Source organism: Fringilla coelebs, assembly GCF_963513975.1.
Source record: "Fringilla coelebs genome assembly, chromosome: 3".
NCBI lineage: Eukaryota > Metazoa > Chordata > Aves > Passeriformes > Fringillidae > Fringilla > Fringilla coelebs.
The window spans coordinates 21,487,770-21,507,322 of record NC_140030.1 but is presented as its reverse complement, the minus strand read 5'-3'; the positions used below and the strand labels follow the sequence as shown (position 1 = coordinate 21,507,322).

Below are 19,553 nucleotides of genomic sequence, written 5' to 3'. Positions count from 1 at the left end.
GGCTGTTTCCTTTCCAGAGCTGGCCTGTTGTTTTGTATCATGACTACTTTCAGAAATCGGTGAGTTGCAAAGGAGGTTTGCAGTCTGGAGAATTTGAAATGACAGTGAAACAGTCCTCATCATTACTTGTTCAAACCATCAAGTTCCTAACTAGTTTACACTACCATGCCCTCAATTCCTCCTTGACTACAGATAATTAGGATAAAATTCAAGAAAGGGAGAGAACCTCTCAAATCTAGCATTTAACAAGCTCATGTGAGAGTCAGGATGCCTAGGTCTTGTCTCTTTTTCAGTCTGTTTACCCAGACAGGTAAAATCAAAAAAACAAACAAACAAAAAAACCCCATAAATAGAAGCAGCACTTCCAAATATAAACCAAACTCAGCATTAGTGCACTACCCTTGATAGTCAGAAATACTGGTTCAAATATCCATGGATGGGAAGGAGGAGGGGATTGCTGCTCTTCTGTGTCCCAGATGTGTGCTCAAACCTACTGCATCTGACAGATTGTAAGTTGGTTTCTCATTTCATCTGCTTTTCATCTTTCTCCGAAACAAAAAACATAGTGGTTCAAGTAAATTGGGTTCCAGACAAAGCAATAAAATGTCTATGTCACTGAAATAAAATTTGAAAAAAAAAAATAAAGGAAACCCTTAAATTAAATTTGTTCCAAAACTTTACATTTTCTTGGTTTTTTTTTTTCAGTTTGTCTGCTGGGGGGGGGAGGGGGCGGGGCAGAGAGAAGTCAGAACAATTGTTTCTAGATTTCCCACACTTAAGCTCAGAAGCTGAAACTCAGAGTGAAAGGCTGGGCATCAGCTTTCATCAGTGACCCCCACCCAAACATAAATTTCTAGTCTGTTTACTTGTGCCAAACTTTCATCCAGTTTGTTCGGCGAAGATTTTGCAGCGCCATTTCTTCATGTGACCCCTCATCCAAGCTCCCATCTCCCACAATGCCCCCTTTCCATCTCATTTATCCTAGAGACTGGAAGAAGTCACAAGAGAGGAGGGCTGCCTTCAAGGTCTATCACGAGTGTTACTTACCATTAGAACTCTATGCTGGAAGCTGCATACCAAGGAGCAAAACTTCTTCTAGGTAGATAGGTGGTTTCTTATTGAACAGGGAACCTGATCCAAAAAAGCCATCCCTGCAAACACTCAGTCATGTATTGTATGAGAGATATGTGAGCAACCGATGCCCATCCTATTTGAATGTTTCACAATGAAAATGTAATGAAAATTTTGTCTAGAAAAGCATCACTTCACCCATGGAAGAGCTCCCTTGTTCTTTTCACTGAGAGGAGAATCAAAGACATAATTACTTTAAGTGACTGAATTGTATACATATCTTCTGGTGCCAGTTTAAGCTTGACCTGTATTGTAAAAAGTAAAATTAATGTTGCAAGTGCCACCCAGCGACTGTGATTAACCATAATTTGCATTCTTTATTGAAAGTCGATAGTCTGCATGCTACCAGCTGTGAAATTGTGCAATAAGCAATAATTAAACAATGAAGAAGAGTAAATAGAACTAGTTAGGCGTGATTTGAAGTAGTGAGTAGCGAAGGTGACTTTTAAAGTTTTATTAGCACAGAGCAGGAAAAACAAAATACAACCATGTGATCTATGGTTCAGTGAGTAAAGAGTGAACATTTGTAAAAGTCTACTAAAGTCACACTATTGCTAGAACAAGAGTATCACTACTGAAGCAAGACTATCCACTAAACTTACAGGACCGAGGGCTTCAAAGCCAAAAGGACCATCTCTGAATATCTATCTAACTGCAGTTCACCACCTTTACTGGCAGGACTTTTGTTCTCAGAGGCTTGTTGGATTGATTGGACTTTGGGGTTTTTTGCAGATGATTGACAAGTCTGAAAAAAGTTTACTGTAGGTTTGTAGGTTTTGGAACTTGCCATTTCACATGGGAACCCCTGGCAGGAATTTGTCTTTTCACTGTTCGCAAATCCTACTCTATTATTTGCATTCAAAATGAGATTGTTGCAGATGTGTACAGCACCACAGCACATCTACCTCCTTAAGCAAACTTAAAAACTCAGTTTCCCTTTGGACATTACCAACTAATTTCGTGTAGCTCAAATACAGCTCATGTATTCTATTATATTTGTCAAACATAGAGTGAAGCTTCACTTGTTACAGAATCTTCATTTCCCCTCACCTTTGAGGACTTCTTCTGATGGTGGTATTGGCCTAGGTTTAGCAAGTTGGCCAGGCTTAATTTCAGGCATTTTTTCACCATGTCTGTACACACTTACAGTGACATCCACTGTTTCCCCACCATACTTGTTCTTGACATGAATGCTGTATTTGCCTGAATCTTCTGAAGTCACCCCCTTGATAGTTAAACTGGCGTATTTCCCTTGTTCCAGTGAATACGCATAGTGCTCATCAATTTCAAAGGCCTTGTCATTCTTGAACCAAACCACTTCAGGGTCAGGATTTCCAAATACAGTACAGGTCAGATTCAGTGTCTGAGGGAGATAAACAGAAGTTTGAGATCAGTATTTGTTTAACCTCTGTATTGTTTTTAGGCATTTTTTTATTCTTAGCTAATTAAACTAAGACATGATATCATATTCTGAAAAGATTCTGAAAAGTAGAGTCCCTAATATTTATTTTTCCCTTGATTCAGACTTTCCACCATCTCACCAGTAACTGTGATACAGTAATAGCCTCAGGGTTGCAGTGTCTGCAGATGGTAAGTCGGACTGTCATTGCAGTCCTGCCTGCAGGAGACTCCTGACAACCCATTAGTCTGACATGAGGTTCAGGCAATGATAGTTTTAAAAACATCCTTGAAGCTTCCCTGTACACAGCAGGGAGGAGAACTGAGCAAATCTTTTCTGACCAAGGCCTCCTGAGGTTATTGCTTGAGATGATTAAAAAAAAAATCGCTTAAAAATAGAACACATAACATGAATCCCAGGACATCGATTCCAGGTGTGGCTGACTGAAAAAGTGGAAATATTTTATGAAGAATAAATAATACATAAATACTGGTAAAGTGCTCTCAAAATCATAGAATGGTTTGGGTTAGAAGGGACCTTAAATATCATCTGCATGCCATCCCCCTGCCATGGGGAGGAACATCTTCCACAGACAGGGACACCTTCCACTAGACAGGGTTTCTCACAGTCCTGTCCAACCTGGTCATGTGTTACATGCATGTGAAGCATATTCAGAAAATAGCTGACAATATCTAATGGACCATCCTGGCAGTTTAGCATTTCTCAATGGCTGAACCGAGATTTGAGGAGCTCGTAAAATTTTCATGAGAATTCTTCCAAATTTTTATAGAAGTACTGCTGAACCCCATTTTGACCACCCTCTAAGTGTGTGTGTGTAAACATCATGTGCTTAGGTACAGTGATCACAGAAAAAATGAAAGAAACATCTGAGAAGTTGCATTGCTTAGCCTCTACTTTGTTTACCTTTGCTGAAAACACACTGCACAAAATTTGGCCCTTGATAAAAGTTACTTTAAGAATTTAACATTGTGTTAGGAAAAAAAAGGAAAAAGAAAACAAGAAATAATAAAACAAAGAAAAACCCTACTGTTAACAGCCCTGAACAGAAAATTCCTACCAGAATTGTTCCTTATGGTCTCTCCACATTCCCCTTCAGGGAATGAACATTTTTGAGGAATGTTTTTCTCAATTGATGATGACTGAATAGGTGTGATATAACTCAGAGTAAAAATAAAACAGGAAGAAGTTTTCAGTAATCAAAAGCAGCATATGTTCACAAATAGAAGTGGTCTTGCACAATCCATGCATCCAAAGCCAGAATGCTGAAGGAAGACTTACATGCTAGGGTACAATCTAGTAGCAAGCTAAGTCAGTGTGTATTCTTGAAGTGATATTGTGTAGGAGGCAAAGTTAACTAATAGCATACAGGAGCTAGACTTACTATAAAATATTTAAAGGACTGATGAGGCAAACACAAAAACAAAATTTTGGGAAAATAATCTTGTGTCTAATAGTGTGAGTTTCATTTTTTTCTAAATTCTTTTTTCCCAAAAATTTTTATTTTGTCCTTTTTGTAGCATGGGCAACATTTAATTACTATTGCTTTCAAAAGTGACATTATTTAAGAGAAATTAATAACTAAATAATAGTAATTAATCAAGTCTTCATAAGTTAGCATTAAGAACTTATCAGATATATTCCACAGTCATTTTGGATAGTTTGGGTCTATTCTACTCATAAAATTATAGATTCGAACTAAAAATAAAATTATTCTCCTTCTGCTTTCAGTTTTTATGAAACCATTTTCATTCCCTCACCTTTTGATATCAAAGTAAACCTCTCACTGCTCAGCATGACAAAATCTGTCCTTACCTTCCCATCCATTATAGTAACGACATCAGGCAAGCCACCAATGACTTTACCACGATCTAGGAGTTAAAGAAAAATATGGTGATCATAAGAAGTTTAGACCTCAAAATTACTCATTTCTTAATGATTTTGGAGTCACGACTCACAGCTTTTTTTTTTTAATATTTTTAAAAATGCAATTTTTGTGATATTTTGTGAGGCGTTTAATGTGTTGTATAGTCCCTTTAGAAATTTTTGGCCAAGATTGTGCCACAGCATTCTAAACTGATACACATAAAAACCTTGAAGGCATACTGCTGAGTTTGACAGTTTATGTTTTGAGCCCAGAGCAAAGTAAGGAGGGTGCTTTTAGCATCTTGGTGGTATGCAAAACCTAAGGAAAAATTTGTTCTGCCACGGACTTTGTGGGCAGAAGTATCATGTCATCACCAGGGAATTGATATGATTTCCACTACTCCTACAGTCCCTAGCTGTAATGAGCTTCCCCACAGGCTGGGTCTCAGCAAGCAGTGAAGAACAGGCAGCAGCAGGCAATTTTTTACTTAATAGATAGATCCCAATATTCAGTATTCTCAGCAGCTTTCTGACTCAACACCTCCTTGTATGACACACAATTCTCACTTCACCAAATCTCTGCAGACACAAGAAGATACAGTGGAAGCTTGCAAAATATGTGAAGTGTTTAGTGTGCTTCCATTGCAATTAAAGACAACTAAATCCACAAATTACTATTGTTATTGCAATATTTTGTTCTAACAGAGGATTTCTATAGCCACAGAACTCAGTAAGTTATGGCAGCATATCATGATGAATGCTTTAAAAAGAACACTAGATCACATTGTAAAACACTTATGATAAAATGCAAAATAAACTTACTCTTCTCAGCAAAAGCAGCTGCCCTAAAGTTGTCGAGAAAGAAAGAGAAACATATAATGTTATTGATGAAATTAATATTAAAATATATTTTGACATTGCTGACACTGTTGTTATGGCATTGAAATACAAAAGATGCAGCACTTACTTAAGTCGCTGGAACTCTTCATATGCCTCATCAAAAGCTGCAACAAAACAATTGAGAGAGTTATTTTCCATGACAACTGCTTGCACTGGGGCTCAATAAACATTTAAACACATACCCATTATAAAAGCACTTTTAAAACCTGTACAGTGTTGCACAGGAGCACAATGAGAAAGCAGACTCCTGAAAACTAATGCAGCTGGTGTTGAAAACATACAAGACTAAAAAGATTGTAACAGTTATAAAACTTACCTATGACTGGTTCTGATCAAAGACCATCTGTTTTTACTGTAATTCCTCTATTTCCAATAAAATCTGCTTAATCTATGAGAAGGCACAATACAAATCTGATCTTATGAATATACCTTGTCCAGACAGATCAAGTGTGCGTTTGTAGGATTCCTTGGCACCAAAGATTTCAAAGGTGTAGTTCCCCTTATCCTTTTCAGTGGGTTCACTTATCTGCAACCAGGCAACATCTTCTCCGCCTCCAATCTTCATCTTTTCACCAGAAGAAATCTTAGATTCCCTGGGGGAGAAAAAAAATCATGGAGATGAGTTTGAGCATTCTTTTTCTGTCTGTTGTCCACAGGAAATCATCTATAAAAAAACTCACAAATGATAACACAGTATTCCCAACCTATAGATTGCAGCTAAAGGGCTCATTTTTCCAGAATACTATTTGCTTCTTGGAGGGAGTATGAAACACTTCGAAAATATTAGCTTGAGTTTTCATTTCTAAGATTCATTTATTCACCCTTTTCTCATTCTCCTACCCTCCTCACACAGAGCTATGCTTACATCTTTATGCACATACATAACTCTGTGTGAAAAGGCTTAGGGTTCTGTACACCTCATTCACAGTAAAATATAATACATTGGGGTTGTAAATTATAGGCAAATCACTTTTTTTGATGAAGGAGATATGTATTTTGTATTTCATTAACTTCAAAAATCAATTAACAAAAGGTTTGCATAAAATTACTCTTGCATCAAGTTAAAGTACATTTTTGGTTTTTAGAAAAAAACAAGAAAAAAATTATTAACTGTAAATAAGTAATAAAAACTCTTTAAAAAACAATGACATTAGCTTGACTTATCATCACTTCCTAGTTAAGAATAAAAGAGATGCTCTGCAGATTCAGATCAGGTGGTCTTGTCCACAGTCTGTCATGAACAGAGGAAATAGAAGAAGCTATTTAATGAGAGCATATAAACCAGACCATTTTCAATGGCTCAAAGAGAACTTTCTTTCACTCAATAATTACAGAAATACCTCTTTCCATTCCTCCTCCTCGAGCATCTTTAGATTGAATTTTTTATAAATGAAGTCAGTTTTAGCTTTTTCTTGATCACTCATTTTATTTGCCTAGACAGAGCTGATTTGACTTCATAGCTAGAATTATTTTGATGGTGAAAAAGTATTTTTACCATTTTCCTTTCTTTAAGACAACTTAATTGAGTTCAGCCTACCAAATTAGATTTCTGGATAGAAATTGCAATATATTAGAAAATATTACATATAATGTTTCCCACTGTGCCCTGAGTAGATGATAACTACTAGGTCTAGGGTTTGTATTTTATTTCATGTCATGCAAGACAGTAGATAATTAAATGCTAATAAGAAAATTTACATGGTGGAAAAAAAATTAAAATCATGGGTTGTGTAGCATTTCAATTTTTTTGAGGAAAAAATATTTGCTATAACCCCATTTAAAGGACTTAAAGTCGGGAGAGGTTGGTCAGTTGGTTGGTTGGTTTTGGTCTATCTTTTACTTTTAACAGCTCTGGTTATAGTCACTGTATTAATATAAGAATTGAAATTTTATTAATTCAGAATCTCTTTTCAATTATGTAAATATAAATATAAATATAAATATAAATATAAATATAAATATAAATATAAATATGCACACCAATATTTCCATATTATCCATGTAGCATTCTTTACTTTTATACTTTTATGAAATGGATAGTAGAATAGACTGTCACTTTTAATACTCAAGCAGATACATTAAAAGGCAGAGGCAAATTTTTTGTTCTTTTCCTGGTCATGACACTAGTATCACTAATATGAAAGAGGAGTCAATTTGTAAATACATAGTCTGAGATATAAATACAGTTGCACAGCCTTGCAGAAGTGTTCTTGAGCTCCCTGAATGTGATAATTGATGCTCTGATTATGTTCCTGTCTTCATAGAAAGCATTGCAAATCTAGGACAACACATTGATAAGCCAGACTATTCCTGTCTGAGTCAGACCAGTTCATGGAGAAATGCAGAAGCTGAAACTTCTTGAAGAGTTTTAAAATCCTTCCAAATATTAACTGCATTTTCAAACAAGCAAGGACATGACATAACAAAACATTTGAATACATATTTAACTGCAAATACATAGATTATTTGACTGTCTCCACAGTCAAAGTTTAATGTAACATGAGAGTAGAAAACTATTAGCAACTTTAAAGCTCATTTTCAGCCACATTCTTAGCTCTGAAGTTTATTCTCAAGGTATCATGTGCCCCATTGAGTATCTTTTCAAAGAAGAGTATAAAAATTAAAATATTTTTCGTTACTTAAGACTGTATCAGTTTGGAAAAAAAATAATTCTAATACAGGTTTTTATTGAACTGTGAGAGTAGATCCTTGGTATTCACCTAGAACTGGATGAGGGTTTCATGCACTTTAGAAAAAGGGCAGCCCTGAATCAGAAACTTTGCCCAAATATTTTGCTGTCTTTTAACCAGTCAGATAATACAATAGAAGACAAACAGCCCTGTGTTGAATAAGAGAACACAATGCAGTAGATTCCTTTTTTCTGTCTGTTACAGCCCTCCTGAGGGTGTTGGACAAGCCTTTTAATATTTCTTTTACCTTATGTACATGCTATGTTAAAAGAGAATATATTTTTCTGGAAAGAGAAATTCATTAATTCATTAATGTGTTCCAATTTAGAAATTAATGCCATGTAATAGTAAATATTAAATTGTAAAAACAGCTTTTTTTCTCAAGTAAAATTGAAAAAATATTCTCATCTACCTGTGGCACCAGCTGACTTTCATTTCTTCATTGTAGTATTTCAAGAAACACTGGAGCCTTATTCCTTCCTCAGTGCAAAGAATCTTCAGTGGAGAGGCTGACTTACCTAGATTAAACAGAGCACATGTGGGTCAAGTAGGAGAGACAGTGGAATGAACAGGAAATGGAGGAGAGGATTATTTGTGCTATCTGGACAAAAGAAAATTCAACACCTAGCTCATGATTTTCAAGTATCACAGAGACAACTGTCATACATCTCAGGGAACATCTGCTGATTTATATCAGGTGAAAGTTCAGTATAAGTTTATGACCTTATTGTCATATACAAGCATCATGACTGGCAAGATCCATTGTGAAATAATAATCTAATAATATAATTGCCATGAAAGAGTAGTATAATGATTCTATTTGCATAAAAATTTTATTCTTGTGAAAACCCTGTTCTTTAAGGGGAAAGAACAGCTTCTCAGTGGGAACAGATTCAGAACCTCCTTCTCTCTATATCAAGGTTCACTTACTGATGAAAGTATGAAGAAAATTATTGCTGCAACAATTTCACAGTATCTAAACCAAACAAGCCTGGTGGAATAATACTTTATTCCTTTTTAAGAGTGACAATTAGCAAGGTCAACTGCCTGTTCAGAAAATTAATAATGTCCATAATAATATACCATTGGGACTCTCAGAGATTTCTCACACAAAATAAAAGTTTTTAGTCTCAGCCTCATGTGACTTCAAAATAAAAAAAAAACACATGAAAATTCAAGACAGCATTTACTTACCACTCATTCCACTCAATGCTAGAATTACATCATCATAAACTGCAGAGAGAAAGGAAAAAAAGGAAGAAAATGTACCATCAAATTTCAATCAGAATATAGCTTTTTTATGTTCAGTTTAATTAAAGCAGTATGGGAAATCTTCATATCCTTAAGCAAAGAAAACCATTAAAATTGCAACAGGTGTACAAGAAAAATTGGAAAGTGTCTGTGTACAGCATATGAATTCTGTGCTGTGTCACTCAGTGTCTCAGCCTTTTGTGGAGTCAGCTGTCTGGTGCCAAATCTTTGTCTCTCTCCCTTAGGCCAGCAAAAAGAAAAAAAGTCATTAAAACTGAATAGTTCACATTCAAAGGAGAGTGCAGGTGGAAAAAAAAATATCTCATTTTTGGTGAAAACAGTTTCACCTTCTCACTGTAGGGTGGCATTTGACAGAAGTGAAGCCCTTTAAATGCAAGTGAAATAAAGCAGGTATCATATCAAGTTTTTGATATATCACAGAGCTGATGGGTTTGCAGGAGGAGAGAGCCCCGGAGACAAGGGCACAAGAGTGAGGGACCCTTTCATAGCAGGAGAATCATATTCAGTGACACCGTGTAAGATGAAAAGAAAGAACCACCATAGTCTAAAGAATGCATAGTCAAGTCTGAAGGATGCTTATTCAAGACTGGTGAATTTTTATGAAAATAGAAGACAGAGAAATATGTGAAGTTCAGAAAATACTACTTCTATATTTGTTCTGTATTGATCTGTATTATGTACATTTTTGTCTCAGCTAAAAACATCATTATACAGTTCCATAATTCTTTGCAATCTCCAGTATGCTTCTACTGACACCTTGACATAAAGACATGAATTGCTTATTACATATATCTTACATTACAGATGTCTGAGAAGGTAGGGTTATGTTAACCATACTGTCTAAATGAGGCTGGGAGGGGTTTTTTTCTGAGAAAATAATGGGCTGAATTTATGCAAAAGAAAAACGCCTGGGAGACTAACAATTGATAATACAGCCTTCTGCAATAAACCACAGTTTAAGACTTCAGCCTGATACTCATCTTTTCTTCTTGTTACAAATACTTCATCTGCTGAAAAGGAATGTTAAGATTTCTTTAAACTGAGTTAATTTTTTAACATGTCTTTCTTCTCCTATTAGGAGCCAGGCAAAAAATATTCATTATTTTGGACAAATATCTACATGTGGTTGGGATGAATCTAGATTCACTTTGGTCTGTTTGGTGTGACCTAAGCAAATATATCCAGGGAAACACTCTTACCAAATTTAAGTAAAATTCACTCATGTTGGCAACAGATCAGTGTTTTTTATGCACTCAGAATCACAGAATATTGTGAGTTGGAAGGGACCTACAAGAATCTAGAAGCCCAAGTCTCAAGTGAATAGCCTGTACAGGGATCAAACCCACCACTGTGGCATTATTAGCACTATGCTTTAACCAACTGAGCTCATCTCAGGGCAAAGTAAAGACAGTTTTACGTGAAAAATATTAAATGTAAATAGAATTGCTGTATGTCACTGTGATGTGTGATATTATAGGAAACCTTTTCTAAATGTCTATCATGCATCTATTTTAGATTATATTCTCTTATTTGCGTTTAACTTCATTTGAATGTCAGTGGATATTGAAGTAACCTGCCCCATAGAATAAGCAGACTTCCTGCTGCTGCTTGACTTCTCTTTTTTTCCTTTGTGTTTCAAGGCTAACTCCACCATTTAGGAGAGCCATTGTCTGGTTTAATAGCTCAGTTTTTATGTGTTTGCTGGTTGATTTTCAAAGCCTCCTGGACCCACAGAATTATATACTGTGAATTCTCTAAACAGGCATTTCACTGTACATTTTAAGCTGTACAACACAGCTTGCCACACCTGAAGTATAGTCACTGGAAGCCCTGACCATATGAGGGAGACCTACTGAACCTTTGGCTTATTCCAGTGGTCAGGATACACATACAGAAATCCATAGACAAAGAGAATGATATCTGTGTGTATATCAAAGGGCAGGAAGGGAGGAGGTGATTAATGAAAATGTATTGCAAAGTATGGGACCCAAGCGTGACATAAATGGAACAGAATAAGGGACAGAAATTTTACTGGTTTTGGCTGGCATAGAGTTAATTTTCTTCATAGCAGCTTTACAGTGCTGTGTTTTGGATTTGTGACTAAACCAGTGTTGGTAACACAGGGAGGTTTTAGCTGCTCCTGAGAAGAGCCTGTACAATGTGGAAATCTTTTATTTCTTCTCCTCAGACTGCCTCACCAAGAGGAGGCTGGGGGTGCACAAGAAGTTGGGAGGTGACACAGCCAAGAGAGTTTGACCCCAAGTGACCCAAAAGACATTTCATACCATATAATATCATACCCAGAATATAAAGCTCAGGGAAGAAGAAGGAAGCGAGGAACATTTGAAGTGATGGTGTTTGTCTACCCAAATCACTGTTACATGTGATGGAACCTGGCTTTACTAGAGATGGCTGAACACTGACCTGCCCATGGGGAAACAGTGGAGGAAATTTTTGTTTTGCTTTGCTTGTATGCACAGCTTTCACTCTACCTATTAAACCATTTTTAGCTCAACGCAGGATTTTTTCATTTTTCTTCTTCCAGTTCTCTCCCCCATCTCACTGAAAGAGAGTGAGCAAGTGGCTGTGTGGGGCTGAGATGCCAGCTGACACTAACCCACAGAACAGTTCTATGATTTAGAATCAAAAGCACATTCTGTCCCCACTGAGAGTCTCACATGAACATAGCACTTTGTTGCTTTAGGGTTTTTTGTAGATATTAAAGCTTAACAAACCTGAGAGAGTGATCTCCTATAAAATGGAGTGTCTGTCTGGTTAGAAACATACTTTATCTCCTGCCTGTCAAAATGCTAGAGATTAATCACAAAAATGCCCACTGTCACCCCTCCTAAAGTGCTGATCTGAAGTTCAGGTCTCTATAACATAAGAGAAATTAAATTCAAAGAATGCTAAAAATATATGCAAATTTGCCATTTGCCAGGATAGATCTTTGACACCACTGGAGAACATGTGGAGATCATTATTCCATTACAGAAGATTGAATGTTACCTTTTCCTGATAATTCAAGAGAAGATACATCATGACCTCTATCATCTGATAGTGTCGCCTTATAAACTCCCTCATCTTTGCGAGACAGCTGCAAGGAAAACACAAGATATTTACTGACACATTTGATAGTACTACATAGCACTAGATTTGCTCAACACAATTTTCTAAATAAAACAACACAATTTTCTAAATAAAACAACCTACATTGTACTGTCTTCTGGATAAATAATCTCACCAGAGAAGAGGTGGAAGCCATCAACGGCTGGTTCATGCTTTTTTTAATGGAGATGCATTTAGTTCTTAAGCCTCAAACCTATTCTGAATTCAGTTCAATTTCCTCTAGAAACCATGAGGTTTTTTTTCACTTGTTCCAAAAAGACAGGATTGATCTTGGTCAGTAGAAATTAAAAGCACTGTAGTAAGATGTAACAAGGTATAACTGCAACCTACACAAACTTTAGAAATCTAATTTTTCTTCAACAAAAATGATTACTTTTTTGAATTATGTAAATCAGAACAGTAAATCTATATCCTGTAACATCAGCTCCTTCATGCTGCTTGCATTCCAGCAGCAACTGTAGTCAGATTATATCTATTCTAAGTAAATAATTAATTCATTACCCTTGGAGAGTTTGTATTCTGAAATCTATCACAGTGATATTGCATTAAAGGCAGTAGGGATTTTCGGGTTTCATGGGTTTGTTTTAATTTCTTTTAAAACCTGAAGGAAAATATACAAACATTTATATATAGATTGGAGATGACTTAATGATTAGAATAATACAAATCCAGAAGCACATAAACCATAGCAGAAATATCATAAAATTTAATGACAAGTAACAAGAGTGATCCAAGACAAGCAGAAACCACCCTCCCAAAAAAGTCTACTCAAGAAAAATGAAGTCAGTATCCTCTTTCAAGGGAAATGAAGGAAGGAAATTAGACGAATATGAAGCCAATAAATAAACAATTTAGATGTAATGCACATTACTGAAAGCAGAAAATCTCATTCTGGGAGGTTTTGTCACTTCACAAAGGCAGCAACAATGCAAGTTAACATTTCAGATAGAAGTTGGGTTATCCTGTTTGCATAAAGATAAATCTTAAGAAACCATAAACTTCTAACTTATTCATTTAAGGCAATAAAACTGAAACACTGTTAAAAATGAGGTTCTTGAAACAGTCAAAAAATTAAGAAGTAATAATAAAGAATGAGGTACAGGTCACCCAAGGACTCTGAAGAAACTTCAGCATGAACTCTGAGCTGATTTAAAAAAACAGATACTTTTTGCTAGCAATAGTTATTCACCAGCTAATTGAAGAGTAGAAAATATGTCTTTTCTTACAACTGCTCATAAAAACCATGATAGCTGGCTTGCTGGTTTCTCTGGCAAACCTATAGTGTGTCAAGCAGAAGCTGTCATTTGTAACCGGCAGGCGATACAGTACCTTGGGAATACTGAGGTGACATTCTCCCTTCTGCAGATCAGGCAGCTCCTCGACATCAACCCCAGAACCATCCTTGTACCACTTAAAATCAGTCTCCTTCTTTGTGTTTGCAACCTGTACAACAGAAAAGGCACATGAGCCTGGCTGTGTCCTGAGGAAATGTATCGCACTGTGGGAAGTCACACAGGTACTTTCAACATATGAAACCACTTTTCTTGTAACACATGTCAAATAAAGCTAAGTAAAAAACCAATTTCAACCAGGTCCTACTAAGCAAGTCTTAGTCCTACGGTGTTTCTCTGCAGCACAGTATACAGGTTACAACTTCAGAGCCCTGTAAAATCCTTAAAGAAAATCCTGGCAATCTCTTCCTTTAAATGGTTTTGCACCCTTGCTCTGTGCTTTTAGTTTGTCTAGAGAAGCTGTGGAGGAAGTATCTTTCAAATTAGAGATTCTGAACTCTCCTTTATCTTTTTGTGTTTCCCCTGTGACTCCAGAGAGTTGTAACACAGAATTTAGGCCCTATCTTAGTCTTTGGCCAATTTGAAGATTTATCCCAGCTACCTAAGCAATGTCTCCCATGGATAAGTTGCAGGAAGCAACTGAAATTACTATTCTGAAAGCATCCAAGACTTCAAAATTGCGAGCTGCACCAAAAATCCTTTTTTATTTTACCTTCTACATTGAGTCCTATGGGACAGACAAAGACCTGAGGAATCCTACAAATTGCAGTCTCTCCCAACAAAAAGGGGCTTAACAACATAGTGCATATGCAGAGCAGCTGTTTGAAAGCATGAATTTTGCTGTAGTAGCAGCAATTCATTGAAACAACACTTAAATAGACTACAGCTGTACCTGAACTACTGTTCTAATTTTGATATAAAAACTGTATATTGGATACACTTGAAATATTTCTGAATAAATTACCTCAAACTGTGAATTCAAAGAAGCTAAAAGTGCAGGTCTTTTTAAAAGCCTCATATTTTTTACCCTCACTTCAAAACCACTGTGGTTTATTTGGCATCACTAGCCCCGTACCCTTCTAAAAGTCATGAAAATGCAATGGTATTTTCACGTGTAGCCTGAATTCCATCATTGTGGCTTTGGTAGAAAGACAGAGCTGGCAAGATATTTCTCAGTCCCCAGGCAGATGTTTTAAAAAGACTCCTTAAAGAAAAGGCAAAAAACGGAACAAATGGCTAGAGGGCAGCTAGGAACTTAACACAAATCTGCAGTAGTTTTCAAGTGGCTTGCTTGGAGGAAAAAAACATGCACCAATTTCTAACCCTTTTACATTAGGGAAGTAATTCCATAGACAAACAGGTCTATGAAAGCTCTCTCTGGAGGTGACAAATAAGAGGGTCTTCTATACTGATTCCTAGATATCTCTATCAAACATGCTCAAATTAATCACATCTATTCTTGCTTAATAGCCAGCATGGTTGCTATGGATCTCTGACAGTATTTGATATCACCACCTGACCCAAAGCAATGACTTGCTGAAGAAAAGTGAGCAGCATTTTACATTTACCAGTAACTACAAAGTGGCTGTTCCTGCAGTCCTATGACATGAGTGGCAATTTTATTTGAACAAAGCCTGAAGGAACAAGCCTTTAATGCTTTTCAACAATTTTTCATCAAAGACTGTTAGCACTCAATCTGACAATAAATAGACTGAGTTTCAGACACACAGTAAATGCCAACATGAAATAACTTCAGCAATTTGCAGTGCTGAAGTTATTTCATGTTGGCGTTTACTATGAAATGCTATGTTTTTCACTGTTTATCCACACACCAAAAATCTTGCTTTTAACAGACACAGTACAAATAAGGGCCAAAGTTGTGCAAGAGCAAGTAGCTCTTTCACAAGCAAGTAGCAAGCTTTCAAATGGACAACTCTGTCCTGTGACATTGAGGGGCTACAATACCAAGAAAATGGTCATCAATCCCAGCTAATTCAGAATTAAATACTAAGTCAATCAAAACTCAGTCAGGTCCAATCACATAGAAAATAGGGGATATGTGAGGTAATGTTTGGCATACTCTTTTATAACACAATCCGTGTTTCTACATCATTTCTGTTATGGGCCATACGGTCAGTCCTTTGCCCTGCACAAGCTTCCAGTTGATGTGATTTCCTGGCTTCCCTGTGCCATGCAATGGCCTTCAAAAGAGTCAAGGTAAAATGCCCTCTCTTACAAGTACTTCCTTCACATTATCTCAGGCTTTTAGAAGAGGCAAAAACTCCCTTGACTTTTTTTTTTTTTTTTTTTTTTTTGCAGGGGTGCAGTAAACAGAGCCTGGGAGAGACCTGGGTCAAGTATTACGTATGGCCTGAGATGGCAGAGATTATTCCCTGATTGTTTTTGCAACCACAGAAACAGCGTGGAGTGGGCACACTTCTGACTTGTTTGTCAGATATCTGGAGTTTGAAGGACAAACCCAGGCTTTGTTTTTCAAACTCTTCCTATGTATAAATACAAGTTAAACAGCCATAAACAAGAGTTCCATGTGAATGTAACGGCCAGTCACATACTAGCAGTAACAAACATTATAAGGTCAATAGCATAGTTAAAATGATGAGTGTGCAAGCAGCCCACATCCTAGATTTCATTTACATAAAATGTTCTGACCTTGTGAACAAAAAGCACGCTGGTGAAAAGCAAATAATAAGATGCTCAGCCTTTCACAGCTTCGGTGCTATAAACAGGCTTGACAGTCAATGAAAGAAGGATAATTTCAGATTAATTTGTAGAGAATTAACACTAGCATAACTGGTTCAGCAACATTTAATTCCCCACGTGAATGAAAGGATAAGCAGGGTTCATGCCTGAGGCACATACATGTGGAGATTATAAAGTACTCCAGCAAAGGTACTGTTTTAACTAATGAGGGTTGAGCCCTAAAATGTGAGCACATGGAATGGCAGCTTCAGCACCAGGTCAGTTCTGCTGGGAATAACTTGAGGTTAAAGGTGTCCCAGTTAATGAGTAGGAAAAAAAATCCCACAATGTGCATGCAAATTGCTCAAAAAGAATGATTCAAGTTAGTCTAATTATAAGCCAAAAGTTTTTCAAAAGAAGAGGAGAAAATTGATACAAAATAATTCATATTATAGGAAAAGAGAATGAAGAAGTGTTTGATACCTGAATTCAATTTACTTAGTTTTTCAAACCTCTAATTAGTCACTCTAGAAGAGCAAAACAAATGAAAATATATCTTTTCAGAAAGGCATTTAAAGATGTTAATAGCAGAAGGTACACTGAAATCAATACACATTATCATTACTTAAAATTCAAAAGTCATTAGCCAAAAATAATTTTAAAATCATCTTTTATAACCTTAATTCTACAAGTCTTTGTAGCACATTTGATTATAGTTGATTAAATAACAGACTCTTTGTTAGAGAAATAAGAAACCAGTAAAGAAAGATTTTGAACTACGGCTTGATTTAGCCATTTTTAAGGAAGAAAAGGGATACATCTTAAGGGATGTACATTTTGTGCAAATTATTCTTATGGCTCACAATTTTTAAAAAGAATTGAATCACCGAATAATACATTTAGAAATTTCCTATAATTTTTTTTGTTTTCATTAACACTACTGCTGAAGAATAGTAAGTCAGAAATTTTCATATTCAAATTTTCCAAATAATGAAAAATAGTTTTCATATAAAACTTTTTTAAAGGTATCTAAGTAATTTTTCACATTTTTCTACCTCAATTCTTCATCAACATATTCTAAAAAATAATTTCAAGTGTATTTCCTTACCTTACAAGAAAGTAAAACTTCACATTCCTCTGTAACATTCCAATACAAAAACTCAGAGAAGTGAGGACCTAAGAAACAAAACAGTCTTTAAGCAATGTTGTAGAATGAAGAGTATCAGAAAAAAACAGTTAAAGAAAGAAAAAAGATGACAATTTCAACATCCTTACACAAGAACAAGAGGGAATTCCTGAACTACCTATGCACTAGAAGGAAAATCCTCCATGTTTTTATCATAATTACCCAGTGTCTACATTACAGCTTAGAAACCTGAATCCCATCTCTGATTCTGTGTGAAGCAAGTAATTTTCCAAAACATAAAATGGTGAGTGAGAAAAATTATTTTCTTGAATATCTTTGTGTCAAATTGCCAACTAAGCAGAGGAGAGAAGCAAAGTAGCTACCAACAAGCATATAAATAATGTATTTAATGTAAAAACAACACAACAAACATTGTTTGCCCAAATAATGTAAAGTTTAAAAACATGTTAAATATCACAGGCAGAACAGAAAATATTCCTTTTCCCATGAAGGTCCCAGTCCTACAAAGAAATACATCCTGATGAAAATTTGCTGACATACATGCCTTTTAAAAATTATTTTGTTTGCTTATCTCAATAATTGTACATGTCTTTGTGTTGGCTGGATCAGGGACCTTAATTCTGGTACCCAAACATAGAAAGTTGCCAAGTCCAAAACTTTGACTGAAATAATTCAATATTGAAACATTTTGTCAGTTTATGCTGTAAGTGGTATTATTTCTTTCCTAAATCAATTTTAGACAGTCTTCAAAAAATAGAATTACATTGTTTCTGTACAGAATCTTACCTAAGCTATTTAGGAAAATAAGTTTTTAATTATTATTTTTACTTTCATCTGGAAAGCCATCTGCTTAAAAGTGAAATTTACAAACTAGAGCTCAAGTTCAATTTTTTAAGGATTTCACAGGGATAGAATTCTGAATTAGGCATCCAATTGTAATTTTCTCATTCAGCTGCAACCAATATTGATAACAAGTATATAACAAACTCTACAACTATATAGCAACTATGCAATAAATATACATTTAGTTCCTGGAATTTTGCCTCAATTGAAACCATAGAGCCAAGCTTTTAATCTTCCTTATCTGGCACTACTTGTCTTGTCTGTCTACTTTTCTGTCAAGTATATTGAACAGACAACTTGTATGCTTAAAACAAAATGCAATTAAATGTTTTGTTGGACTGGAGCCTACAGTAGGCACGCTTCTCATGAATATTGAGTAAAGATAACCTCTTGTGAGAAGTCCTTTCTTCTCTGCTTAGTGAAGGTTCTGTCACAAATTGACAATGTTGGAAAATAAGATCCACCAAGGTTTCAAGTATCTCCTAAGACTGACCAATATCCTCTAATAAAGAATGGAAGCTGTAAGTGTTTAGCATTCCCCAGGGATGAACCATTAGCTGCAAACTGGGCCTGAAGTCACCAATCTGCTCTGTCTTACCTTGTTTTCTGAGATATTCCTTTCGTTGGAGCTCAGACTCAGCCAATACTGCCTTGAATGCTAAATTTTAGAAGAGGTGAATGAAATATGAGTTAGTCACAAATGACTCAGAGAATAATTGAAGTACACTTCTTCATCAAAGTTTCACTATTTCAATGTTTCAGTGAACATACCATCTCCAATGAGAACTAATGAGGACTGGTTTTTGGCCTTTCCATCCTGAATCTGTACAGTGTAGGTACCTTCATTGTCAATTGTAAATTTTTCCATCACCATTTCTATAATGCCATTCGAACGGTCACAATTTATTTTATGCCTCTGAAATAAACAAATAAGTACTTTAGTATAGTGTAAATTACTTATTGAATAAATTATGAGTTATATTCCTTCCCCCATAGTCAACCTTTTTCATGTCCTTTTTATTACAAAGTATGGGAAGAAAATGCTGCTTTTATTTACTCTTGTGCAATAAAATCCCAGTGGTGACAGAAACCTCTGTGTGCAACTGCATTTGGAATCCTCAAGTCATCATAACATAGCTGCTTTGTATTTGAAAACAATTGTTTAT

The 19,553-nt window shown here is 35.8% G+C and overlaps 1 protein-coding gene across 2 annotated transcripts in view; it reads right to left on the bottom strand.

Annotated features, from left to right (window-relative positions):
- Window positions 1-1,570: 1,570 nt before the first annotated feature.
- MYOM2 (myomesin 2) overlaps window positions 1,571-19,553 on the bottom strand; it is a 76,050-nt gene continuing 58,067 nt past the window's right edge. For both annotated transcript variants that reach the window (XM_084202411.1, XM_084202412.1), the window contains 12 exons: window positions 19,159-19,303; window positions 18,986-19,045; window positions 17,506-17,573; window positions 13,735-13,848; window positions 12,286-12,373; window positions 9,199-9,237; window positions 8,417-8,522; window positions 5,744-5,907; window positions 5,382-5,418; window positions 5,237-5,259; window positions 4,364-4,419; window positions 1,571-2,494 (listed from right to left, as the gene is read on the bottom strand). In XM_084202411.1, coding sequence (XP_084058537.1) covers window positions 2,168-2,494; window positions 4,364-4,419; window positions 5,237-5,259; window positions 5,382-5,418; window positions 5,744-5,907; window positions 8,417-8,522; window positions 9,199-9,237; window positions 12,286-12,373; window positions 13,735-13,848; window positions 17,506-17,573; window positions 18,986-19,045; window positions 19,159-19,303 — 1,227 coding nt within the window. In that variant the 3' untranslated portion in view covers window positions 1,571-2,167. The remainder of the gene's footprint in view (window positions 2,495-4,363; window positions 4,420-5,236; window positions 5,260-5,381; window positions 5,419-5,743; window positions 5,908-8,416; window positions 8,523-9,198; window positions 9,238-12,285; window positions 12,374-13,734; window positions 13,849-17,505; window positions 17,574-18,985; window positions 19,046-19,158; window positions 19,304-19,553) is intronic.